Here is a 27,127-nt window from a genome sequence, read left to right as displayed (position 1 = left end):
GTTACAGGCTGGGGCCAGGAATCCCAACAAGTACCAAGCACCACTGCATTTTTTGGGTGGAGGGGAGAAGGTAAATCAGGGTGGGTACAGAAATCAGAAGAAGAAAAGATTATCATCCTGGAAAAAGTTGTAGATACCACAACTTCAGACTCCTGGGTTTAGATTAAGATAAATAAATGGTAATGCTTCTATTTCATACTCTTGGCAGCACGTAATGGTTATTTTTTGCATTAGGTTCATTTGTTCAGAGTGTGTTCTGCAGCTGGAAGCTTTGAAACCCTTCTTAAGGGGAGGCTCAGGCTCGTGAGCTGGTTGGCAGCAAAAAGGGTGTTCTCACAGCAAAGGCAGATCTTGTAGATTGAATCTTGTAGATTGCTCTGCTTTCATACTTGCTGTCAGCCTTTTCACTCTGATATCATGCTTGCAAAATGCAAATTGGCGTGAACAGTTGGCTTGACAGGAAAGAATCATTTTTAGAGCAAAGCTCTGTTTTGGTGTCTCTTGGGCACTGGTATAATACAAAGATTATCATCTCATAGAATGACTTGGGTTGGAAAGGACCTCAAAGATCATCTAGTTCCAACCCCACTGTTGTGGACAGAGTTGCTAACCATGAAATCAGGCACTAGATCAGGCTGCCCAGAGCTCCATCCAAACTGGCCTTGATCATCTCTAGGGATGGGGTATCCACAGCTCCTCTGGGCAGCCTGTGCCTCACTGCCCTCTGAGTACAGAATTTCTCCCTGACACCCAATCTAAATTTCTCCTCTTTTCAAGCCAATTCCCTCTTGTCCTGTCACTGTGAGAGTGTGAAAAGTCATCCCCCCCTCTGCTTATAATCTCCTTTCAAGAAAAGACATGATGAGGTAACTCCACAGATACTGGATTGCTTACGTTGCATTAATAATGAGTTTTACAAAGTTCCCAAATGTATAGTAAGAGGGATAGTGTCCTTTGTAATTTGAGGAAGGAGAACCACCTTCAGTGGGTACCTTTCCTGTACAAGATGCATAGGTGTGCACTGTATTTTCTTACCTTCGAGGTAGTCTTCCTCCATCCCTCATTAACGAGAGCAAATCTGCCCCTTCTCTTGTGTGTACTGAAACCTGGAGTTTGTGCATATTGCAAATAAATGCCATCCTGTCCCTTTCTACATCTGTGTTTTCATTTGAGGCAGGCACAGGATTATATTCTAGAATCATATTACCCATCTTGTAAAGTTGCACAAACGTTGTGGAAGGGGAAGGAAGGTGCGGTATGGAGAAAGAATGCTGACAGTGAAAAAAATTACAGAAGTTCCAGAAAACAGATGCAAGATCTTTGTAAAATCTCCTTTATTGCAGGAATTCAGATGTTTAATTTGCTTTATTGTGTTCATCTTTAAGTCACCTGTGTGGCAGATAAAGGCGAGAAGTGATTTGATCAGCTCATGACTGAAAAACATTATTGGTATTGAGGTACTTTCACTGAATGGCGTAACAATAAATGAGCTCGTTGGTTAAGTTAAATACAAAACCATCATCTGAAAGAACATTTAGATGTAGTGGATTGTCTGACATTTAACCTTTTTTTTAGTTAGAATTGGGAAAAGATTCCGATTTGAGAAACTTCGTTTTCTGTTCATTATTGCTTCTGCATCTTATCAAAACCCTCCTCTATTTTGTAACACTTGTGCTTGCTTTCAAAAGCTGGGTGATGGTTTGCTGACAAGGGTTGTGACAACAGTTCATTTGCAATATGTGGCCAAGTTGAAAAATGTTATTGATGATTTGGATAGGCTGTCATGAACTTTTCTTTAATATCACTTGCTTTTTGGGAACAAACACCAATGTTAAAGGCCAGAGCTGTCAGCCAGCTGCTGGAGCCAAGATCAGTGAACTTAATAGGGAAAAAAATGTTTTGTGCCATTCCATCCATTCTTGTTCTTATAACAAATTGCACCATTTTCATTCTAATTAAACCCATAAATTGTTTTTAATGACTTCCAAAGATCCGTGCCTTTCAGGACATATCTTTAGCCATAACTCATTTTTCTTTTCCTTTCTTCTTTTCTTTCTTTTTCTTTTCTGGAATGCAAGTAGATGCCAAAATTTGCCAGGTGATTAAAAAGCGTGTGGTTCTAAAATTGATTTACATTATCAGTTCCCTCTAATGCTTGTATTTGCCACTTCCACTTTGGTAAAAAAAGGAACTATTTTGATGTAGTATTATGAGACCATTTTATTTTTTGGAAAACCTAGGAAATTCAAGGAATCTGAAGTGCTGTTTTTCTCGTTGTTTCTCCCACTGTTTCCATCAATAATGCACAATTATTTCCTGTTAGGTTTCTCTGTAACTCACTTGTAAGAAACTTGAACAGAAGTTCCTGCTTTCTCTGAGGGAGGACGCACAGTCATCTTTGTCGGTAGATGACATTAGACCTTACAATACGTAACAGATTTGTAAGATACATTGGATTGCTATTTCACCTCACATACACTATGACACAGTATGCATTCCTTACAGTACAGGTTTAGGATTCAGTTGCTATCATTTCGGGAACACATTTATTTCACATTGAGATCATTAAAACCATCTGTTGATGATTTCTTTTCTTATGGACCTCTGGCTTGTACCTCTGAATAGCAGTATGTAAAGTCACTGCCCCATCCTATAATGATTCTTAGTTAGATCACATTCCCAGGAAACTGAATGAAAATAAACCTTAAGTTTTTACAACTTCGTAAAAATTTTATTATAATGAAAAACCTCATGCTAGCAGAGATGGAGGCAGTTAAAAGTGATCTAAATTCTGAGTCAACTGTCTCTTTGTGAACAGTATTGTTATTTCTTAATTGGACAGTTTTGTCTTTTAATTAGTTACTCTGGCATGATGATAACTATCTCCAGTCAGTTGTATCTCATAGTTACAATCACACATCCTGAACCATAAGAGCCCTGACAACTGTTCTGTGGGGACAGAAAGGCAGTTTTGACCTGACACTTAAAATTACCACAAATTTTTCTGGTAGAAATCTACTACTGAAGTCATCCAAGAAATTATTTTGTTTGAGAGCCTGTGTTGAAAGAGTCGTACCCCGTATGCTTATTTTCAGAGTTAATCACAGAATCACAGAATGGCCCAGGTTGGAAGAGACCCCAAGGATCATCAAGTCCCAATCCCCCTGCCTGGCAGGGCCACCAGCCTCCACATTTAATAACAGATCAGGTTGCCCAGGGCGCCATCCAACCTGTCTTTGAACACCTCCAGGGACGGGGCATCCACAACCTCTCTGGGCAGTTGTTCCAGAACCTCACCACTCTCTTGGTAAAGAACTTCACTCTGATATTCAACCTAAATCTTCCTTTAACTTAAAACCATTTCCCCTTGTCCTGCCATTATTTGCTCTTGTAAAGAGTTGACTCCCCTCCTGTTTATAGGCTCCCTTTAGATACTGGAAGGCTGCAATGAGGTCATGATCTTTGAGGTCCTTTCCAACCCAATCCATTCAATGCTTCTGTGATTCTAATCATCGTCCTTTTGAAAGCTGCAACTCCTTTATAATTTCACTTGGAATCTGCAGATCTCTGTCTCCAGCCTTGTTTTTGTCCAGGCTTCAAAGCTATGGGTGGCCTCATCCCCTCGTGCTGTTGGGGTAGACAACCATCACTGCAGTCCTAATCTGCTCAGTGGGGTTTAGCACATGGAGTGGTGCTCATAGGAGGAGATCTCTCTCATGCTGGATTTGCTGTTGCTGTGAATTTTCCTTGTTTCTGAATGGTTTTGACATCTGGTATTAACTGTGCATGTACAAGCATATTAAGAGAGATCTTTTACTAGGGAATGTGAAAAGAAAGTCACACACACCAGTGGCTTTCAAAAGAAACAAAAGGAACACAGCAGTATTGACAGAATACTCAATTCACTTGAAACATCCTTGAAAATGATGGTGGGAAGAGCTGATGAAAGAAACCAATTTGGGGAAGGACAAAAGGTGGCATGAGGTTCACTTTACCTCTGGGAGGATGAAGGCTTGTGAAGGAGAGCCGCATTCAGGCACTGCACTGCGTTATGGCTGTGTCAATGAAGAAATGCATTCTGCAGTTGAGGTTCTGGAGCTTTCACATTCATTTACTGATACTGATGGGAAACAAGACAAACAAAAATTCTTTTATAGGATTCCTTTCGGCAGTTATTTAGGGAAGGGTAAATATCACCTAATCTCCTAGAAATACTGAAGATTTAATGGCAGTAGATGTTTCTGGTACTATATTTGCTTAGATACTGCCGTCTTGATGTACTGCAGCATGAACCCCACGAATTTTGCAGTTGTGATATTAAAAGCATGTATGATTGCAGCTGAAACTGGGCCTCGTTTCTCTCCTTATTTTGGAAACAGGTTTTTGAAACAAATCTATTATTGCAAATACTGATGTGCCAATCCATGCTCTTATGTAACCAGTGAATTTTTTCACTACGTTTTCTGACCATCTTGTAAATACAACAACATGGCAATTTGGCATACTTGTGTTTAAACCCAAGGTTGAGAAATCAGCAGAAATACTGATCATTTAGAGAAACTTTCTCTGCTTGTTTCAGTTGTGTTGCTTGATTCTGCTTTTTACCAGAAAGAAATGTGATACAGAACCTATGAGTCTTGTTTCTGTGTTACAGTCAGTGGTCTGTGGTTGTCAGAAGTCTGTGTTCATTGTCCCAGCAGACTAAGCAAAGGATAGAGACATAGAGACATAGAGAAGCATGCAATGTAGCTACAGCCTGACCTACCTAAAGATTTCCTCCAAGTTGTGTTCCATGTCTTTTGCATCTAAGAAGTGTTATGTTTTCTGATGCCTAACTATTGAAGTTAAGAGTGTTGCAGGAACTTTAAGGAAGAATTCCGTTTCACTCTTGTTCGTTTGCTCTTTTAAGGCCATGTTAACCAGCCATATTTAAAATAGGTTCCTGATTTTGTAAAATTCAGCTGTAAAATGGATGGTGAATGTAGCTGACACTTTAAAAAATGCATTGAAATGTGAAACATTAATGATAAAAGGTGAAATAAATCTTCATGAGCTGAATGACCTTTCTTAAAAGTAACTGATTTGTGTGTGTTTGTTGATGCAGGCCACAGAAACCTTGTTCCGAATGGCAGTAGCGAGAGGAGCTATCACACCATTAAGACATGGAGAAGTAAGGCAATAAATATATGTATTCTTTTATTGCTTTGTAGTTTTTACATATGGTGTAAAATTTCAGTCGTGTAATGCTTTATAAATTCCTGGGGGGAACTGCATTGCCTTCAGGTAAGTGAAGAAGGCTGGGGAATATGTAATTTGTATTTCCATGTTATGCTTTTCCTGAAGGACAGTAGAGAATTTAAATCCTGCTCAGTGGGAGATTAAATATTCTTCCCAAATCACTCTTTTTAAAAATTTATTAAAAAAATCCACAAAAAAATTGAGCTTTCTTGTGGGGTGGCTGTAAAGAGCTCACTTTATCCTTTCTTTGTTTCTCTCAACAAATGAGTAACTTCAGGTATCGTATGTGTAGTTATGTGTGTGATATGAAATGCATTACATGTATATTATATTAACACCATAATTATTTGGAAGACGGGTTGAATTATGTCACTTGTGCTTACTTCTGTGTTGGCATCGTTTTCGTTTCTTCCTTCTCTGTGTTGTATATGATAGCATTTTACTGAACATTGCTGATGAAATATGTTCAATATTAGTGGATGCAATTTATTCTTACTTTGAATTTGATTTAAAAGAAATTACTCCAGTGAGTCGTGACACTCTGAAAATGAGAACAAACTGATCTGGACATTGCCACTGCTGGATGCAGCAGTATAAAGGATTTTAATGTAGAAACTTTTTTTTTCCCCATGGCAATCTGATTTTCATCAAATTCTTAGCTAAACTTATGAAAAGTTTGTTTAGTAGACACAGCATTCAATTTAGGATCAACAAAACTTCTCTTGGGAGCCCAGCTGTGCTCTACAGTGTTCTTTGTGCTGATGAAGTTGTCTTTTTTCTTTTGAAAGAAAGTCATATATCTTTGCATCTGTTTCTGAAGAAGTACCTAAGATTCGCCCCAAGAGGTTGTGGATGCCCCATCCCTGGAGGCATTCAAGGCCAGGCTGGATGTGGCTCTGGGCAGCCTGGTCTGGTGGCTGGTGACCCTGCACACAGCAGGGGGGTTGAAACTGGATGATCACTGTGGTCCTTTTCAACCCAGGCCATTCTGTGATTCTATGAATTCTATGATTCTACGATTTCCTGTCCTGACACTGTTTAGTTTTTTGCTTTTCTGAATATGATCCTTTCCATGTTTTGTGTTCTGCTCTTCATTATTTCATACTGAATGTAATGCAGCTTTCAGGAGTGGTAGTTATAGAATATGTGCAATGCTTCTATGTTCTCTCTGTTTAGATTTTTTCAGGGAAAGATACTTTTTTTTATGTGTTTAATTTTATTAAATTAACCAGATAATTTTATGTGTTTAAATGAAGAAGTTGGCCAGACAGCGTGTGAAATCTCCATCCTTGTAGATACCTGATGGACAGTGTGAAGTATGACTCAAATGATTCTTATGAAAGAATCTGGGGCATTTACAGCCATAATGATCTCCGTTGTGAGCAATTTGTGTATCTTACACATTGTACGTCATAGAAATGATGTGGTAGAAAATGTTTGTGTTTCTTCTTCAGATACTTCCTCTGATCTTTTTCAATTAATTAGCCTCAAGGGTTAGAGACCAACAGGCAGATAAGCAGAGTGAGGTTGTAGCTATGAATAGGAAGGAAGGAAGTGGACGAAAACACTTCTGTGTTGTGATGGTGCACTGTGAGAGTCCTGTGACACCATAACCTGGGCATTCCTGGGGCTTAATTGTAAATCAGTTCATGTAATGAGAAAAATAAATAGGCCTCTTTTCTTTCTCATACTCTTGTCAGGCTCTATGAAGAGCAAAAATTACTATGACTCACAGAAGATCTCTTCACTACATTTCACTGTGGAACTGTAATTTATTAGTTAGAAAATATTATATTAGATATTAATCGAGTGAAGTTATTTTCTTTTTTTTCCAGAGGAAATATAATTATCAAGAGCCATATTAATTTTTTTTTACCTCTTCCAAGAAATTGCTAAATGTTTGCATGGTGCGTAACTAGAAAGGAAGCCAGAACAAAAGCTGAGTGTGAGCTAAAGTTGATTGCATTCTGTTTGAGAAGTGTGAAGTTGGCAGCTGAAATGGAAGCTGAACAACTTGTTTATTGGCAGTTCCAAACTACGTGGGCATCAATCCAAATGTGCAAAAGTCCTTTTGGGCTTTCCTAACAATATTTAGATTATAGATCCCTTTAATATTTAAAAGGGAGCAAGAATGTTGAATTCTAGAAGAAAATGCAGATACTTATTTGCTTTAAATTCTTCTTAAAAATTACAGTATGCTAAATAGTTTAATGGAGAAACATTTCTTCTATGCAGACAAAACAGAATGCGTGAAAGGTTACTCATTATAATCCAGTTGTCATCCAGAGGTGGATTTATAATACTCCTTGTTTAGGGTTAATGTCTTTTCTGGTGCTTCCACCCTTTTCCTGTTCCTTGAACTCAAGTAATAAAGCTTACAGAACTTTTGAATCTTGCTTTAATTATCCTCGAAGGGATTGAAAGATGAGGTGATGCTGGATATTTGACTTTTGTATGTGGCTCGTAAATTTACTGTTGATAGTTTAGAAAATCGTCCTGCCAAAAGCAGTTACAAATTTGTGTACATTATGCTAATAGACATTGAAATTTAGATCATAAAGGTTCCTGAAGAATCTTCTTGACAGTGGTATTGCTTTTGGTTTGACTGAAACATTATAGTATCCCTGGGAGGGAATCAAACCCAGGAGACTTCATTTTCAGGAATCAATATGTTGCCTTGTTAATGAGTTATTTCCGTCAGCTGTTTGTCCTGAGGGTGGAGCGTGGGGCAGAACCTTGTAGGTTTTCATCACAGAATCATAGAATTGCTCAGGTTGGAAAAGACCTTAAAGATCATCAAGCCCAACCACAACTTAACCACACCACCCTAACTAACAACCCTCAGCTAAATCATGTCCCTGAGCATCACATCCAAATGGTTTTTAAACATATCCAGGGATGGTGACTCAACCACCTCCCTGGGCAGCCTATTCCAGTGCTTAGCAACCCTTTCTGTAAAGAAGTTTTTCCTGATATCTAACCTAAACTTACCCTGGTGCAACTTGAGGCCATTTCCCCTTGTCCTGTCACCAGTGAGAAGAGACCAACCTCGCTCTCACTGTAAGCACCTTTCAGGTACTGAAGGAGAGCAATATGGTCCCCCGTCAGCCTCCTTTTCCCCAGACTAAACAGCCCCAGTTCCTTCAGTCTCTCCGCATAGGGTATATTCTCCAAGCCCTTCACAAGCCTTGTTTCCCTTCTTTAGACCTGCTCCAGCACCTCTGTGTTTTTCCTGTACTGAGGTGCCCAAAACTGAACACAGTACTCGATGCGGGGGCCTCACTTCAAGCTCATTTTAAGATGATGCAAAGATTGTATGGGCAGATGTGAGTGCACCAATATATGCAGCAGAGCTTAAGTACAGAAGCCTCAGGCTGCGTTTCATTAACGTCACAAACTATATGATAGGCATATATGAAAAGGGATTTCCAAAATGTGTAATTCTGAGAGAGTCTGTTTGCAGTAATGGTTAGATTTAGCTGCCCTACCTGGGGAGATATCTGTCCCACAAGGCGATTAATGAAAATGCAGTATATTATTTATCTTTAGAAGTAGACTCATAAAAGTGGCAATAGCAATGTGAAATACTTTGTTATGCAACAGTTCTTATGTTAGTTCTATGGACTTTATCGTCTGCCTTCCAGTTTGTGCTTGGGATGGGTGTGGGATGACCATGTCCAACAGCCATGGCTCTACCAATGTGACTTGAGTTCAAGCTTTAAATAAAGCACCAAGGAGACACTTGGGATAAAATCAGTTTTCATTGGCCTGAATAAGAAAGATCATAACAACAGCAATGCAATCATTTCCAAATGAGCAATCCTTATGTTTGTGTGATATAAGGATTGTTGTGATAATCCTTGTTGAACCTTGTAGAACTAACCTACAGATGTCTTTGCTATATGAAGGGGTGTATATATACTTCAGTATAATTCTATTAAAGTCAATAACACATTTTAAAATGTTATAAAAAGCTGAATGCATTGTGAAAGCATTCATTTTTTGCTTTTGTGGATCACAAAACCACAAAACCCAGCAGTTAGTGAAGCTACATTTCTAACAACCATTGTCTGTGTATGTACACATATATGTGCATGCACGCATAGGTTCTTTTTCACTATGAATGTTTTTTTCCTTATTTTCTTTTTTTTTAAAAGATAGAATTTTTACCTGGGAAAGGCCCCTTTTCTTCCTCATCCATTGGGACAGGGTGCAGTGTAGACTCCTGTCAGCTTCAGCTACGTAATTAGATCAGGTAGACAATAACCTTTATTAGTAGTAGCAAAACTGTAATATGTGTATATATTCATGAGAAGAGTCTTCATGATTGTACTTGTCATTAGAGCAGTTTGAAAGAGATCTTAGGACATGCCAATTATTATTCTTAGTTCTGTACTGTGAAGGTGACAAGGTGTAGGGCAGTCATTAACATGATGATCTCCCTTCTGCGTGCAGGGACTTATTCTAGAAATCACTGATTTCAAGATTTGACTTTTAAGCTTTGAGTTCTATTGCAGTTCTATCTGCCTGTGTTTTCAGCCAGCTTCATTTGTAATGCATGACATGCAGGAAGGCTTCATAAACACCATCATTGTAGATTGTGAGAGGTATTGTGAATCACTCGAGATGAATTTTCATTCAAATATAATTGCCTTGGGCACTCCGCTTCCTGTGATTTCAGCCCGAGGGCATACCAGGCCTAATCACTTACAGGCACGTTAGAAACCAAATGGCAACGTGATCCCAGACATCTGATCCTTACCCTTTTGCCTTCCTATCACAAAGATGTCATTATTGCCAGGGGTTCAAAAGTTCTGCTCTCACAGACTACCCTGACATCTCTGATTTCCACTCTTTTGTCTTGAATACTCTGTGACTGTCATGTTAATATGTGAGGAAAGATGTTTTCTCAGATTTACATAAATCTTACAGCACTGGAGACACTCCAACTACAGCCCTGACAGCTCTCTACTCTTTAAACCTTCTGTTTCTAGCCAATGGCTCTTTCAAAGAGTGCTGTTGGTCAGAGCAAGTCTCATTTGCTCTCACTGGAAATTGAAATGCTTCATAGCAAACTGTGTTTGACATATACGAAAGAAATTTGGTTTGCTACAATGAAACTTAAGGTCTTGTAAGGCAATGTCACAACATTCATGGTCTTTTCCTGCCTTCAAAGTAGTATTGTCAGTCTCTTGGAACTTATTTGGTGTTTTCTTTCCCTCCTGGTTGAGGGTTGCTAGCACAAAGAAATATGTGTATTTTTTTTTCTGTAATATGTTACAGAAACAATGTCAATTTACTTTAACCAAACCAAGTTTTCTGAATATGTGGCGTAAGATCCAAACAGCCAATATGTTTCAGCGTTCACTTCTCTTACCCAACACTCTTATTTTTGAAAGGAATTACTTTGCAAAAGCAAAAGAAGCCATTACTCAGGGGCAGATCTGAGTCCCTTTTCCTTTAAAGGGTGATTACTTCTCTGTGTCTTCAGGGGACAGAACAGTTTCATTTTTAACTATTAAAAAAATATATATTAAAAAATTTTAAAAGCAGTATTAAAGAAAGTAAATCTGAACAAACAAAAGCCATTGGTAGGAACTGGGGACGTACGTACCTTTTACATTTCTGCCTACTGAAAACTTCTCTGGAAATGATTTTGAGTCTGCTTGTAAAACAGCAAATGGGTAAAACATATCCTTGAGCATAGAAATGTCCTACAGTCCACTTACTTAAGGTTGTTTTTTGGAGTGTGTGTCAGTACTGCTTTAAAATTTGTGTTGCTCTCTGGAAAACCCTTCTGGCAGGTCTGAATTTTGAACAGCTCAAAGTAATTTAATTGTTGAAGTCTGACCTGCGTACATTAATAATACCTGGCAGTAAATTAAAAGTGCATAGTCCTTCTGATTAAATAAAGTGAAAACTGAATCTGGAAAGAGAGAGTGCCACACATCCCTAAAGAGGATAATTACCAGATCCCCTTCAAGCTGTTCAGTGTCTGAGTGATGTTTCTGCCACGTGCTCAGCTATACGAAGGTGATTGCAGCCATGTCACTGCATCTTCGGTCCTACACTGTGCAGGACTGTCCTATCGATGTGCTTTGTAGGCTGGGAGTCATTTCTAATAATGAGAAGAAGATGAATTTGTCTCAAAGCGTTAGTTGAATGTGAAGAAGTCTTCTTCTCTTTTAATATATAATTTGCCTGAAGTTTTATTGATGCATATTATATTATATATATATATATATATATATATATACACCCTGAAATATATTGATGTATTCAGGATAGTTCTAAAGTGAAGCAGTGGGATTCATAAGGTAGGGAGCTTGCCAAATGAATACACTGTACATATTGTGTATGCTTCAAATCTAAGGTAGAAATATAAGAAAATAGGATAACTGTTGCAGAATATGAGAAGAATCACTTTAAATAGATAGCACTCAGGTTTGGAATCTTAGAGAATTAAATGTTAATGCTTTTATCTAAGTGATTAATGCTTTGCAGTTTTCTTTTAATGCACGAGCAATGTAGTCTGTCTGCTTTTTGGAGACTGGAATAATGGGGTTTAGCATTTAGAATGTTTTACATGTCATGCTATGTGTTGTTTCTGTTATAAAACAGATTTTTAATGCAGGCGGGTGGTATTTATTTACCTTCTTATAATCATAACTTCCCCTTTGTAAAGTAAAACATGAGTTTCAAATGTATATTGCATTAAGCTCAGAAATATTTGCCAGATATCTTCCACCAAGAAGTTTTTGACAAGCAGCAAAGAAAGGAAAGAATTACGTACTTTAAAGATTTACCTCTCTCTTAAAATTTCCTTTTACTTGTCATGTATTCTCCAGGTTTCTTATTCTTTCTCATCAGCAAAACAGCAAGTGTGAGGCAAAAGCAGACAGTAGAAAATTATGACAACAAAACCAAACATAAGGAAATACATTTACTTTCCAATTTAGTATTTGTTTAACGTGGCATCTCGTGACTAAGAAATATGGTATCTGGGAAACATACAAAGTTTCTTAAGATAACGACATTTCTTAATTTCTTTCTTATTAAAAATACAGTTTTTGATTGTCAGTTCAAATACAGGCATTTCTGTAACACAACAGCATCTGTTTTGTAAATATTTAAATGTTGGTCTTACATGCCATGGCCTTATAATGGAACCATCATCTCGCTTTACACTTAGACCCTGCCTCCAAAGACATGGTCTGGGAACTGCATTGTTCTGCCAGAGCGGAGATAATCTATAGGGAGAGCTGTACTTCCAAACATTAGCAGAAGCACAATAGCTGTTGCAGGAGGATGGTATTTGAGTCATGCCTCTTTCTCAGTCTGCTGGTGATGGCAATGACGTTATGTTTAAGCATTTGAAAAGCTGAATAAATAGGAAATTGTGAAAAGCTGTTTAAATTCATAAAGCTAAGGGTGTGTTCTCATTCCTCTATGCATTTAAGAATGCTAAATACATGCAGGAGAGAGGAGTGAAACATACAATCAATTGATCTTTAGTTTTCACGCCAGCAATTTCACTCGAGTTATTGGACTAATAGTCTTGCCAGTGGTGTCCTGCCTTTGTCATTTTCTTTAATCTGTTACAATAAAAATAAATGCATGCCATCTAATTAATTTCTTATGCTATGTGTAGATTCACTTTGAAGATGGGATACTTCAACTTTAGTGTAAATGTTTGCATCGAATAATTCCCAGTTGATGAAAATTAATATTCCTTTAGGAGAACAATGCAAATACAACAATCGTGTTAAAGCGATAGTTGGTGTTTCATGCCTGCTCTTTGGAATTATCACTGACTTCAGTTTGTTAGAGTTATGTCCTCCCATTTCATTGACAGATGAAGGAGTGGCTCATGGCTGTTCCTCAAATCACAATTGATTGGTAAAATCATGTTGACAAGAAAATAAAACCTGGACAGATGGGAGGCATCATAGGCTTTTTCCTCTGGTCAGGTAATAGGGGATAAAAGGATATCACTGTGTTTCTTCATGCCCAGTTGCATCTTTAATGTACTCATTCTTTCTCCCCAGTTCAAAATATTTGGTGCCCACTATTCATATGTTAGATGACTAAATATGCACAAAAAAAGTAGTTGGCTTTAATAACTGTGCCTTTGCTGCAAAGAAGGCTAATGGGATGGTGCTGGGAGGAGTGCTGCTGGCAGACTGAAGGAGATGATTCTGCCCTTGTATTCAGCACTGCTGTAATCTGTCCAGTGAAGGGCCACCACAAAGATGAAGGGACTGGAGCACCTCTTCTGTGAAGAGAGGCTCTGCCTGAATTATCAGTCATAGAGTCACAGAATTGGTGATTCACATTCACAGGTGGTTCAGAAGGCCATCTAGTACAGCCCTCCTGAAATGAACAGACAACTACGGTTAAATCATGTTGCTCAGAGCCCAGTCCAACCTGGCCTTGTGAATGTCTTCATGGATGGGATATCCACCACAGCTCTGGGCAACCCGTTCCAGTGTTTTACCACCCTTATCATAAACAACTTCTTTCTTATGTCCAGTCTAAATCTCTCTTCTTTTAGTTTGAAATCATGCTGTACATTTGAAATCATGCTGCATGAAATCTTGCTGTACATTTTTCTTTATTTGTAAAACTAGAATAATGGCACTTAAATATATGGACAATAAATAGCATACAAAATCTAGAATTTAAATATTCCCTATATAATCTCCTTCTAAATTCTAAGTGCAGTATCTAGGACAAAAATCTCCAGTTTTTACACTAAGGATCTTAGGATAACATCCCCAAAAGTGAAGGTGCATGAGAGTACTCTTCGTTTTCACAGATTCTCAGGAAAGTTGTCTACCACAGCTGGGAACGGTGAGACCCAAGTTGTGATCATAGAGTCATAATGTCATTAAGGTTGGAAAGACCACCATGATCACCTAGTCTAACCGCCAACCCATCCCCACCATGCCCACTAAGAACCACATCCCTCAGTGCCACATCTCCGTGGTTCTTGAAGACTTCCAGAAATGTTGACTCCACTGCTTCCTTGGGCAGCCTGTGCCAATGCCTGTCCACTCCTTCTGAGAATAAACTTTTCTTAATACCCAACCTAATATTGGATAGTGTTTCTAGTGGATTGATTACAAGAGGGCAGAGACTGGGGTATCTCTGCTTTAAGGCAGGTTGGGATCGTCATCTGTTGAGCAAAGCTGGCTTCCTTGGACCTCTGATGCCATGTTCCAGTGGTCTGAAATCAGTTCATGCTTAAAGTCTTTGTTCTTCTTTCTTGTAAATGAAGGACTTTGTGAGTTGGTTCTTGGAGACCAGCCCTGTGCCTGTGTCATGTTCAGGAGAGCAGTCTAGCCTTAGACAGCGGAATACCTCTACAAATGCAAAGCAACTCTTTGTTATGGGAAAGGTCAAATGTCATTGCTCAAGTGTGAGGGTGCTTCATGAAACACTAATAGCATGTGCTAATTAAACTCTGTTGTAAAAGTTCTCTGGTGACTCCATTGTAAAGTTTTTAGTGTATTAAATTGTTTTCTTCTATGAAAAAAAAACAAACATACATATTATTTTTCTTGACTAGCAGCATAGTGTGGGGTAGCTGGGCTAGTGGCAGGTCTTGCCTGGCAGCAGCAGGAAGGTTAGCATGCTTGGGTTGCTGGAACAATCCTCCTGCTCTGAACCATGAAACCAATCTGTTCCCGTCAGTTGCAATTTTATGGAAACTAATTCTTTCATGATGGAATCAGGTGAAAAATATGTGGTTCTGTTTAACAAACAGTGTGTGCAGTTCCTTAAGGTCACAGGGAGCTTTCCCAGTGACATGTGCATGCATTCAGGTGTGTTTGTGTATGATTATGCACATGTACATTTAACATGCATCTATATATATTGAAAATGACAGGCAGGTTGTTGTTTATTACATATACTCTTGTTTTTTAACTATGTAATATACTTGATTAAATTGTATTGAATATTAAATATTTGCTTATAATAGTAGAATTAATATTTAGTTTAGTTGTTTCTAAGTTTCAGAAACTCATCTTTTTAAACTCAATGAATATTCAATATGAACATTTAATGAAATATATACATAATGCTATAACACAAACTCCAATAATGAACATTTTTAAGCAGTACTGTTTTCTGTAGGAAATATGTATTATACCGATGACTACCTGAATAAAATAATGACCTTTCATTTTTAAGCACCCTGCAGAGCTGCAGAAAATGAACTGCTATCTGCAGTCTGCCTAACAGACTGCTCACCACATCACCGCATGCAATTAAACATAAGTGATTTTTCTGCTCAAGACAGGCTCAAGAGTGATTTAGCAATGAAACTTAATTACTTCTAGCCCTTAGAGAAAATGGCTCAACGAGGTTGAGGTTGTTGGCAGGGCAATGCAGGAAAGCAATTGCTCACACTCCCATCACCATTTCTGAGTTTCTGGTAGCGGTACTTAGCCGCGTTAACCTCTAATTAAGCAAATATTACCACAGAATTGTGCATTATGTGTTTTTGCTTCTTTGCTACAGGCTAAAGGCAAAGACAAAGGTAAGGAAAATGCAGCTACTTAAAAACAAGTGTTGTGAGCAAGTGAAAGCTCTTCTGTGTTAATAAAAAATAGCATGTGCAGCTTAGTTCTCAGATGCCTGTACATGTAAGGTCACCATGCTAGACACAGGAATCTCAGGCTAAAAGCTGAAGCTAGGTGGATCTGTGCACTTAATATCTCATAGTTAAATAGTTTCTTGAATTTGCACAAAGGTGACCAGAAAAATGACAAAGGAACTGAATATAAAAGAAATCATATTAACAAATGACTTTATAGTCAATATTGCTTTATCTGAGTTATTAGGAATGTGTTATTTAAAGGAAACAGGAACTTCAATTCTGTGACTCCAAGGAATACATCTGGAATAACAATTTGGAGGGCCATATGGCATCAATTGGCTTATATTTTCCTATATGGAGGTTCTGATTGCAGCAAAGAGAAGGACTGGCTGTTAATTATGTAGAATTTAAAATACAAACATTGTGTTGTTGTTTATTTTCCTCCCCTGTTGAAATCCAGTAAGTTCTTAAAAAAAGGTGTAAGCTAAGCAGAGAAATTTGACTTTTCTGTTTGCCATCTGTGATGGTAATTTGTTTTATTTCTGTATTTTATTTCTCCCCTGCAGACTTTTACTCCTTCACTCTTATCTCTTTGTGTAGATAAATTTCATGCACAACTTCATGAGAATTTTCATTTACAAAGAGCAGTGATATTACAGTTGCGCAATCCGTTCAGTACAGTTACCTCCTCAGTAGTGCTTGAAGTTTTATTCCCGCTAACAGCATTGGGCTTTTTTTATTACTTGAAGTATTAATGGTAACATATTGAAGACATGCCTAAGTATTTACAAGAGAGTACAGCATAGGACACTAATTCTCAAAGGCACATTAGCACATGCTCTAGTGCTTTACTCAGTAGGGAGTGAATTTAAGTGTTTGTATATGTCCCCTTGATTTCAACAGTATTTAATGAAAAGGACAACTTAAATTTTTTACTGGGCAGGAAATAATAATTTAAGCCTGCAAGTAGAGACTTGACGTGAGCACAATTTTAGGCTTATATTTGGAATCTCTAGAAATGAAGTTGGTGTATCTGGGTATTTCTCATAATGAAGGAGCAGATTTTTGGGGGGAGTAAACAGCTATTTAAAAAACAGCGCCAAAGTTTCTCCTCAAATTCATAAATACAGCTTCCAATGGTTGATTTTATGGATTGGCTTGTAGCACTGTTGGTTGGTTCCTTTCTAAACCTGTTTTTCCATTCCGTGTACTCTTACTTTGAAATGCTGAGGCTGAAGTTCACTAGACCAAATGAAATTGATGCCCCTTGGTAAGTCTTTGCTACGCAGTCTTGATTCAGCTCCTCTCATCAATGAGGTTGCAGCCTTTGGCAAAAGCCACTATGTCACAAAGTAATTCAAGGCATGTGGACTTAGGGAATTGAATTACAGTTGCACCAGCAACGTGTCAAAAACCACAAGAAGGTAATAAGAGATAATTCCAGTTCCAGTTAACTAGCTAAGTAAACTTGAGAAAAGGTTAGAAAAAATATAGTATTAATATGTCCATATGTGACTTGGATAGTAATCCAGTCACATGAGTGAAAGTGAAAAGTAGACTTCTGGTCTTTCCATCTGTGAAGATAACACGTTACTGATTGTTCTGTTTTAGTATGCAATAGCTTTACTTAATTCCTATCATGAGCACATTAATGGATCTTTATGACTCAAGTGGTCTCATGCAGTTTGGGGTTGCACTGGATCTAAATCCCAATGCCTTGGCTGTTTTCTTCAGCCATCCAATAATAACAAGGGCTGCTCTGTAAATATGACCCTTAAAATTTTGTGACTAATTACACTGTTGGGGTGTTAGAGGAATCACTGCATCCTGATTACTTCTTGAATTTCATTGAGGTTTGGAAGCTAAGCTTTATTCTGTAGAAGACGACGCTGTGCTATCTATAGTTTTATTGGGAAACTCCTAATAGCACTGATCTCTCCTTGCATACATCACCAAAACGTGTGGAGATTAATTGTTTGGTTTAAAAACTTGCTCTTGTAAGACGGGCACATTGACCCCCATGTATGTGTTGGATTTTACTTCTCTGTAAGAAGAGCTCAGCAGTTGTTTTTAAGTTAGTCCTCTGAATTTTCTTTCCTTCATCTGAGCTGTGTCATTGTACAGTGTGCAGAATGGAACTGTCCAGAGGCAGATGTGGAAATCCTTCTTTCTCAATAACCATATTCTGAACACAATGTACTCCTCTCCCGTGGATTTCATTACAACTGATTGGACTTTGTGTAAATTTGCAAGAAAAACTTAGATTAATTGTTCCTTGTGTCATCTGCATGCCCTTGAACTCAGTTTTATTTCAGAAGGATTATTTCAGAAGGGTTGAGCGCAAGAGAAACATTCATGGGTACAATTCTCCAGAAGGTTTGGAACATCGTGAGAAAAATGTTCTGAATTCCAGAAGTTTGGAAGCACTCACATGTTTACTAACATATTTCTGAAGAAAAAAACTCTTTTTTTCCATTGCTGAAACTCAGAATATTTCAACTGCAACTTTTTTGCACAATCAAATCTGAGCGTAGAATCATTTTTTAAGAATTAAAGAAAGTGTCCTTCACTGTTTGTCTGAATGATGATGGTGATGATGTGTGGAGGAAAGGTTGATCGATATTTGTTTCCAAGTTGTTGATATGCATTCGAAGTCTCAAAACTCATTCTCTTTTTCTTCATCTGAAATAGAAGCAGCAGCTGATAAATAGCGTAGCCTGTTACAGACACTAGTTATCAAGTAATAGTTTGAATGTGAGACATTATATATTTACTTGGCAAATATGACTTTTCAACAGTTGTCTGTACTCAGAAGAATTTCATAAATGAGCATTTTGCTTCCATTTTGGTGCACTAATAATTCAACAATATAGTTTATATCAGTTTAGGTATATGCATATGCTGAAAACAGCACTTAGCATTGAGGTTCACAAAATATTTTGATTACTTTATGACAGGGATGTGGGAAATATTGTTATAAATAATGGAACTATTAACACAAAAGACAAAGTATACCACTGTGGTAAACTGTTTTCGTTAGCTTCGTGGGACTGTATTAATTTCATTAAGTTTTCAGGCTAACTGCAGGATATTGTAATATGTCACTCATTAGTACTTTGCTAACAATGTATTAATTGTTTATATGGCCACTGATCCGCTAATGTAGCAACAGAGGTCATTTATCCCAAGATACAATAAAGAGAAATGTATTTTCACTGCCTCTAATAACTAATAAATGTTTAGGATTTGCCCACATATATAAAATAGCAGTGTGAGATTTCAGTGCAGCTGACCCTGAATTGCTGTTTCAGAGCAGACACAGTGACAGCAATGACAGATGACTGGCTGAGAGACGGGTCCTCCCTCAGTCGCTCACCAAGGCATTTTTGTGCAAACAAAATTATGATCTGAGATTATGTTACAGATGCTGGTGAAACACTTCTGGAATGAAAAGCTACAGCTGTTGGATGCTTAAATGCTGTGCTTTTTTGTCGGAAGCGGAAAGAACACTTTGTGCATTCAAAAGCTATGGGGCATTTTAGAAAACCTGAGCAGAATGGTTCAGAATGGATCCAGTGCCACTTGGGTCCTTCTCACAGCGGTGGATGTGTCTCTATGCTTCCATACTGTCTGTCTGTCCAGCAGATGCTGACATCTCCCCTTTGCTGTCCTCGCCAAACTAATCAGAGCAGCGCAGTTTCCTCCCAGCTACAAAATCAGTCAAAGTTGCTCTTATTGCTGGCATATCCATTTCCATAATTTTCTAAATATGGATGAGAGCTCAAATTAGTCTATATTAAATCACTCCAGGAATGTTAAGAAATTTTATTTGAGATAACTTAAAAAAATTAATATGATTCTTTCTTTTCCTGGCAATCTTATCTGGCATTATACTAAGCATTTGAAAACTATGTGTATGAAACATCTGGAGATACACTAATGGACCAGAGTTGCATGAATGTCTCTTTGACCTATTCCTCCATTGCAGGTTTGCAGATTGTAGTATCAAAATACTGCAGTAAATCACCTCCTAATTAAATTCTTTGTTGATATCTCAGAGGGTTGAAATTCCTTTGGGTTTTCCCACCATGACCTTTGAAGATAAGACTGATTTGTAACGTCTTCCACTACTCTGAAGTAGTTTCTGCTCAGGTGAACTAAGAAGCTGATAAAAAATGGTGCCATCTTCAAGGCACAAGAAAGATCTAAGGATTTCATATTATATATCTGTTCATCTTGTTCTTTTTTGTGGCTTTAGGGTTTTTGGTGGTGGTGGAGGATTTTTTTTTCATTAACAGAATAGAGAAGTTTGCAGCCTCTCATAATAACTGAGAGTTTGTATCCCGTTGTGTAAGGCTGTTGCTTTAGTGATTGACAGCTTTCCAATGCAAACACTTTTTATCTGGAAGACAAAAGTCTGTGCTAGATTAAATGTTTATTACAGGTAAGACCTGAGAAGGCTCTTAGTTTCTGTCTTGAAACTGTCCCAGTTGAAGAAAGGATTTCAAAACAAACCAGAAGGTAACAAATTCTGAAGGATTTCCAAGGCAGTAATTTATTACTTTAGTTTAATTTAATTCAGTTTTTATTTTTTATTCTTTTATTTGAACAAAAATGTTGCTTCATCCCGGCAATTTTGTGTCTTTGGTTTATTTAACTGATTTAAGTGGCACTCAGGATAGGTTCATAGAGGAATTAAATCTGTAAACATCAAGCCCCCATTCTGCTTAATTGCACTCTGTGTTGTGAGTTTGATTTGTGGTTTAAGAAGCAAACTGGTGACAACGGTCAGCGTTTTTCCTTGCAGACAATGTTTTCAGATACACTTATCCATTTGTTAAGGGCTACAGAGTTGATTAACATTGGAAGAAGGGTTTCATGGCCCCAGTAGGGCAGTGGGTGTTCAAATAGCGTGAAGCACTTCCAGAATCATATCATAGAATCATAGAATGGCCTGGGTTGAAAAGGACATCAAAGATCACCTAGTTTCAACCCCGCTGTCATGGGGAGGGTCACCAACCACTAAACCAGGCTGCCCAGAACCACATCCAGCTCTGGAAGCTCTGGAAGCAGTCTGAGAATTGCTTTGATGTGCTGATATTTGTGCATTGACAGTAAGTTAAAGACTCTGTACAAGGCTTACTTTACTTTCTGATCTTTGCAATGTCAGCTAAACCTCTTTAACACACAGGAAGCAGCAGAAAGCCCCTACCACCGTTTTTTTTCACAAAAGCAAGGCAGCTTGTAATTAGGGTTGAAAAGGCCCTTTAATGGTGTCCTAATTTATTCCTCTTCCTTGTCCTGACAGGTTTAATTACTCCTAAATATCAGTGAGCAGACTGATGATTAGCCCAGAGTCAACCAGCTCCACTGTTAATGGAACTGGTAAAACTGTCCCTGCCATTTTGTTTCATTTCTGTCAGTCCTACTAGTGAATTATTCCTCCCCAGGTAACCTGTGTTTTACTTCATTGTAAATAAGGCATTCAGCTCTTTTCTTAGGATCTAAAAGGTCCTTTTTTTGACTTCTCTGTGATGGTACTGGCTGCAATTTAGAGTGTTTAGGGCAGCTTTGCTAAGTACAGTGTTTTTCCTTAAAGTTGTACGCTGACTTTCTTTCCAATATGTTGGGGTTTCTTTTGTGTGGGTTAAACTTCACCAGTATTTCCTTCTTTATTTGACCTTCAAGAAACACTTCTTTCACATCACTCTCAAGCAGCTGATTTGTACGAAGACCAAACCCCACCAAAGCCACCCTCCCTTAGAGTCCCCAGCAGGACCAAGCTCCTTTTCTCTCTCCCTACCAACCTTCTCCCACTGCCTCCCCCAGTGCTGTTATACAAAGGCTGTGCTGCTGTCAGCCCCCTTCCATGTGATTCATCCCACCTGATGAATAGTTGCTGTCTGTGCACCCATCTGCTTTTTTATTTATTCATTTATTTTATTTATTTATTTTCTGTAGAAATATGGAAGTAAGCTGATTATCACTGTACACTTTTCCTCAGGAGCTGAATATCATCATTTCACTGTTGCTTTTGTTGTGTTGCAAGCAATGGTGAATAAACATATGGAAGAAGATTATACATCGGCAAAAAAAAAAAAAAAGAAATAATTATGCTGTTAATCACTAGAATTGATAAATTGTGCTGAGTCTTTATGAACTTGTCTCATGTGCGACAGATCTTGCCCAAGCAGCTTAATTAAAGGGAACCAAAATGGGATGAATGAGTACAGCAGACGTGACTCGCTGTGCAGAGGTGTGTTCTTAACTTACTGCTCTGTGCCCTGCTGGCAGGCTGACTCTGCTTCAGAGCTTTGTCATTACTACAGTAAAAGGGGAAAATTACAGTGGTTGGGCTGAAGGTATCGCAGCATGCTCAAATAAGTACTGTTCTGATGTTTGAAAATACGTTGATATATGAATGTTGATGGGATGCTCTGAAAGCAGTGCTTCCTATTTTATAATGTTGGCCCACATCAGGGGCAGATGGTGGTGGTATGGCACCTTGAACACCTCCAGGGACAGTGACTCCACCACCTCCCTGGGCAGCCTGTGCCTACATTTCCTCTCTCATTCTGAGAAGTCATTATTCCTAACATCAAACCTGAATCTACTGTGGCGCAACTCAAGGTTGCTCTTGTCCTGTCACTATTACCTGGGAGAACAGGCTGACCTCCCCGCACCACAACCTCCTTTCAGGGATCTGTAGAGAGCAATAAGGTCCCCCCTGAGCCTATTCTTCTCCAAACTGAACAATCCCAGTTCCCTCAGCCTCCCCCCATATCACTTGTTCTTCATACACCTCACATCTCTGCTGCTCTTCTCTAGACAGTCAGTATCTTTCTTGTAGTGAGAGGAACACAGTACTCAAGGTATTTACTAAAATGAGATTTTGAGAGCACAATGGTTCATTCTTTTTCACCAAAATCATTATTTTTATTTCCAAATTTTTAGCCAAATATCTGTAACAGGACTAATCTATTAAAGTGTTGCCCAGACTAATACTCTGGGTAGAGCAGCGTTGTATTTCTACAAGGTTTTCTCTGTAATTTGATAGCTGAAAATATCTGTCTGTGCTTTACTCTGGTGTATTCTTGCTAGACTTTGTGTAATCTGATCTCTTGTCTGAGTTTTGGTGAGAGTGGGCCATGTGCTGCCTGCTGCCCAGCTCTGTTCTGCTTTTGTCCCAGTTGTTTTCACTTTAGTAATGATTCCCTGTGGTCTGTGAACATTCAGGTCCATGTGAGGTCAACCATACCATGCAAATAGTGACAGTGGTGCAAATAATGACAAATAGGAGGGGGTCACGCAGTGTTTCCTGTTTCCTGCATTTAACTCACAGGCTTCTGATTTGCGAGCAGTTGCATTGCTGCACATAGTTGGGTGCGTCTTTCAGCATTCTGAATATTCTCCTGCTCCTGACCTCCTTTTGATTCCCATCTTTCAAATGCTTCCTGGAGCAGGAGCCTACCTGGGGATGTTCTCCCTCAGATGTTGCCTTTTTTTTGTGTTTTACATGTGTTTTAGTTTGGTTTTCTTAATGGGTGTAGTTTAACAAAGCTGTTTCTGTTTAATCACTACCTGAACTGGGATGGTGTGAAAAGGAAATTGGTTCTACTGAGGGATAATTTTGGCCATTGGCAACTGCTGAGAGCCCATGTTGGAAAGGGGTTTCAGAAAGAAGAGTTGACCCTGTAGGAAAGCAGCATTTAGAAATTAGGAAACTGAGATTACTTCTATCATAGAATCATAGGATAATAGAATGTCATAGATGGGTATGGACCTCAAAGCCTGTCTAGTTCCAGCCTCCCACCATGGGCTGGCTGCCACCCACCAGCTCAGGCTTCCGAGGGCCATCCAGCCTGGACTTGAGCTCATCCAGGAATGGGGCATCCGTACATCTTATCTTATAGAGAAGCTCAGAGGATTTTATCTCCACCAAGTGATGCTGTGAAACATAAGGTTGCAGTAACATTACTTGTAATAACACTTGCATCAGTGATGGAAGGCTATCAGGATATGCTGAAAAAAAAAAAAAAGAAAAAAGAAAACAACACAAATCACAATACTCTCTGCTCTGGCTTTTTATAAAGCATTTTCCAAACCATAAGATCATAGGATTCTGCTCACGTTGTGCTGTCTGATGTTGGCTGATGGAAAATAAAAAGCTTTTGGATTTCCTGATAGCCCTTTGCAAACTGTGGTGCTGGGCAGCGGTGGGCTCATTGCGGTAGCTGGAATGGAAACAGAATAAAAATGAAATTCTTTTGTTACTTTCTTGGATTTCAGAGAAATGACTAAAATCCCCCAAACCTCTGGAAATTATAGTAAAACAGATTACTCAAAGATTTCGGGAGTTTTTGCAAAGCCAATCCTTTAAATATGGAATAACAAAATTCGATATTTCTTGTTAACATATGTTAGCAAATAAATAAGGTTTTGTGTGTTATTGTTGTTAATTGATTTATCCTCTTGCGCCTTATTGTGAAGAAAGACAGCTGCAGCTTCTGGATATGACCGATGCCCTGATTTCATGAACGCATTTTACAGAGTAGGATGTGCACTTCAGCTCCTTCACAGGAAAGCATTTTGAGACCGAGGAAGCAGACCAGAAATAGAATTATGCAAAAACTGCTGACTTTTCTATAAAGAACTCCTGGTGATAAAGCAGTTTAATTACGTTGCTGCCGTTTTGAGGAAAGCATGTCTGCCTTTTCTCTAAATTTGTCTGGACTTGAGTTTGTTAACCCATTGTCATGATTGCTTTGTGAGCTGGGATGTTTTCTTTAGCTCTTGCTTTGCTAATTAATGATAAAATGCTAAACCTGGCCTTTTCAAGCAATCATTCTTTTACTGTAGAAGGGATGGGAAAGATAGTTTTCTTAGAAAGAAACTTACAGTTGGGAAGACTGGAGCTTAGCTTGGTAGAATGCGGTTAGAACTTCTCATTGCTTGTTTATGCGATTGGTTATAACCTCAAAACTGTGTGTTTTTGGCTGAGCAGGGGACTGACCCTACGGAATGCTCTTAGTGCTTTCTGTGCAGATGCACAAGAACGTTTGGTTTTGTCCATGTTAAAGCCAGCAGTAGTACCTTTGAATCTGAAATAATAGCATTTTCCGAGGATAACCCCACTTGGAGTTCCACTTCCATAGTTAGCTGTTCCTCCGTGCACGCATCTCACTTCAGGAAATTCAGAAATGCACTGTGGGGGTTTGGAGAGATGGAATCATTTTAATCTAGCATATGTTTTATGATCAGCTCTGCGTGTATTTCACCTTTCGCTGTGCTTCTTTCAAGGTTCTTATCCTGTGACTAAAAAAAGCTGTTACGCACCATTAAATTAACAAATCATTGGGCCTTCTTCACCATTTGTGGACTGCAGATGCAAAAGATACAAAATCAAATGAGTTTTCTTCAAAGGGTGCTGTGTCGGGCCCTGTAATCTCCCCTGGATGAAGCTGGGTGCTGGTGTGCTCAGTGGTACCCAAGGAGGCAGGTCAAAAGGCCAATGGCTGCACTTTGGAAAGCATGAAGAAATCAGCTGAGCATTTTGGTGTTGTGTTTGCAGATGCGTGTGTTAAATCAAAGCATTCTGTAACATTCAGTGTACTGAGTGAATTCAGGTTGTACTTTTCTTCAGTTTTTCTTATTCCCCTAAGGAGTCTTCTTAGAGTAATTGCACTTATCTGGAAGTTGTTCATCCTTTGCTATCCTCTAAGCAAATCAGATCTACGAAATGCTCATATTACCTTGAGATCTCAGGTGAGGTGGATTCTGGAGATATTCAGGACTAATTAATTGCTGAATGGTTTATGTTAAAAGAGATGAATTCCCCCCTCTATGGTATTTTATATTATTTTGCATTACATTCTTTTAGTTGGAAACCATTCCCCGTTGACCTGTCGCAACAGACCCTGCTAAAGACTGTCCACTTCTTTATTGTGCTCCCCCTTTAGATACTGGATGGCTGCTCTCAGGTCTTCTCAGACCCATCTCTCTCAGCCTTTCCTCATAGGGGAGGCTTAAATAATAACATTCAGATCTATACACAGGAGTAATAATTAGAAAGAGGATTAGCTGTTAGAAGAGTTTGGGAACTGTCTGTGGTGTAGCGCTAGAGAAACTTGAAATTTCTGGGTACGTTCCTGGAATGTGGTCAGAGGTTTGCAACAACTGCACACTAACCTTGGAGACACTGCGTCAAATGTCAGGAGCTCATTAAATTTAGCTGCATGATTGATTGCATGGGCAGTTACAAATGCAGCTAATCTGCCCATAATCACTTTTTCATGTACTCAGGAGATAATTTTCTGGGGACAATATCGTATTATTGCAAGTGTGTACTGTCAACAGTTATATCAATGGAGTACAGAGCTATTTTAGCAAATCAGCTTGTAATTAATTTCCACAGTAATCGTTCATTTTCCTACATTAGAATAGTTTATTTAAATAAATTGCTCGGGTTTTCTTTTTATCCAGTTTATAGCTTTGTGTTTTTAAGTTGATATGAACTTTGTTTAATGAGCTTGCAGGTCTTTTTGAGCTGTTTTGCATGGAATTGTGATATTCTTTGAACATATTTATAATTTTTTAAAAGTCACAAAACCACTGTGCTTTCCAATACCATGGTACCCTTACAATTACCAAGAAACAGACCAGGAACAGTTGATAGACTGGGAAAATCTTTTAATCCCAACCTTTTCCTGCTGGTACACACTGTTGGGCGCAGCAGCCACTGGGGCTGAGTACTGTGATGGCATCTGAGAGCTGGGATGGGCCTTCTGGTGGCAGCTCATGGAGAGGAGCTGCCCAGAGAGGCTGTGGATCCCCTGTCTATCCCTGGAGGTGTTCAAGGGCAGATTGGATGGGGCCCTGGGCAGCCTGGTCTAGTGTTAAATGTGGAGGTTGGTGGCTCTGCCTGTGGTGGAGGGGTTGGAACTTCATGATCATAGAATCATAGAATGGCCTGGGTTGAAAAGGACTACAGTTGTCATCCAGTTCCAATCCTCTGCTATGTGCAGGGTCTCCAACCACCAGACCAGGCTGCCCAGAGCCACATCCAGCCTGGCCTTGAATGCCTGCAGGGATGGGGCATCCATGACCTCCCTGGGCAACCTGTTCAAGTGTGTCACCACACTCTGTGTGAAAAACTTCCTCCTAATATCTAACCTAAACCTCCCATGTCTCAATTTAAAACCTTTCCCCCTTTTCCTATCACTATCCATCCTCATAAACAGCAGTTGATCCTTGAAGTCCCTTCTAATCTGGGCCATTCTGTGA

The 27,127-nt window shown here is 38.9% G+C and overlaps 1 protein-coding gene across 7 annotated transcripts in view; it reads left to right on the top strand.

The window, feature by feature from the left end:
* The window catches only part of TMEM135 (transmembrane protein 135), a 165,914-nt gene that overhangs the window by 68,662 nt on the left and 70,125 nt on the right, over positions 1–27,127 (top strand). For 5 of the 7 annotated variants that reach the window (XM_085536499.1, XM_015852398.3, XM_085536502.1 and 2 more), the window contains one exon: positions 5,105–5,170. The exons of the other annotated variants lie outside the window; for them this stretch is intronic. In XM_085536499.1, the coding sequence (XP_085392625.1) occupies positions 5,105–5,170 (66 nt within the window). The remainder of the gene's footprint in view (positions 1–5,104; positions 5,171–27,127) is intronic. 7 annotated transcript variants of the gene reach the window in all.

The sequence above is a fragment of the Coturnix japonica genome, chromosome 1, assembly GCF_054131305.1.
Source record: "Coturnix japonica strain WE chromosome 1, WE-NBRP24, whole genome shotgun sequence".
NCBI classification, from domain to species: domain Eukaryota; kingdom Metazoa; phylum Chordata; class Aves; order Galliformes; family Phasianidae; genus Coturnix; species Coturnix japonica.
The sequence above is the reverse complement of the archived record's forward strand: the minus strand, read 5'-3'. Positions and strand labels throughout refer to the sequence as shown.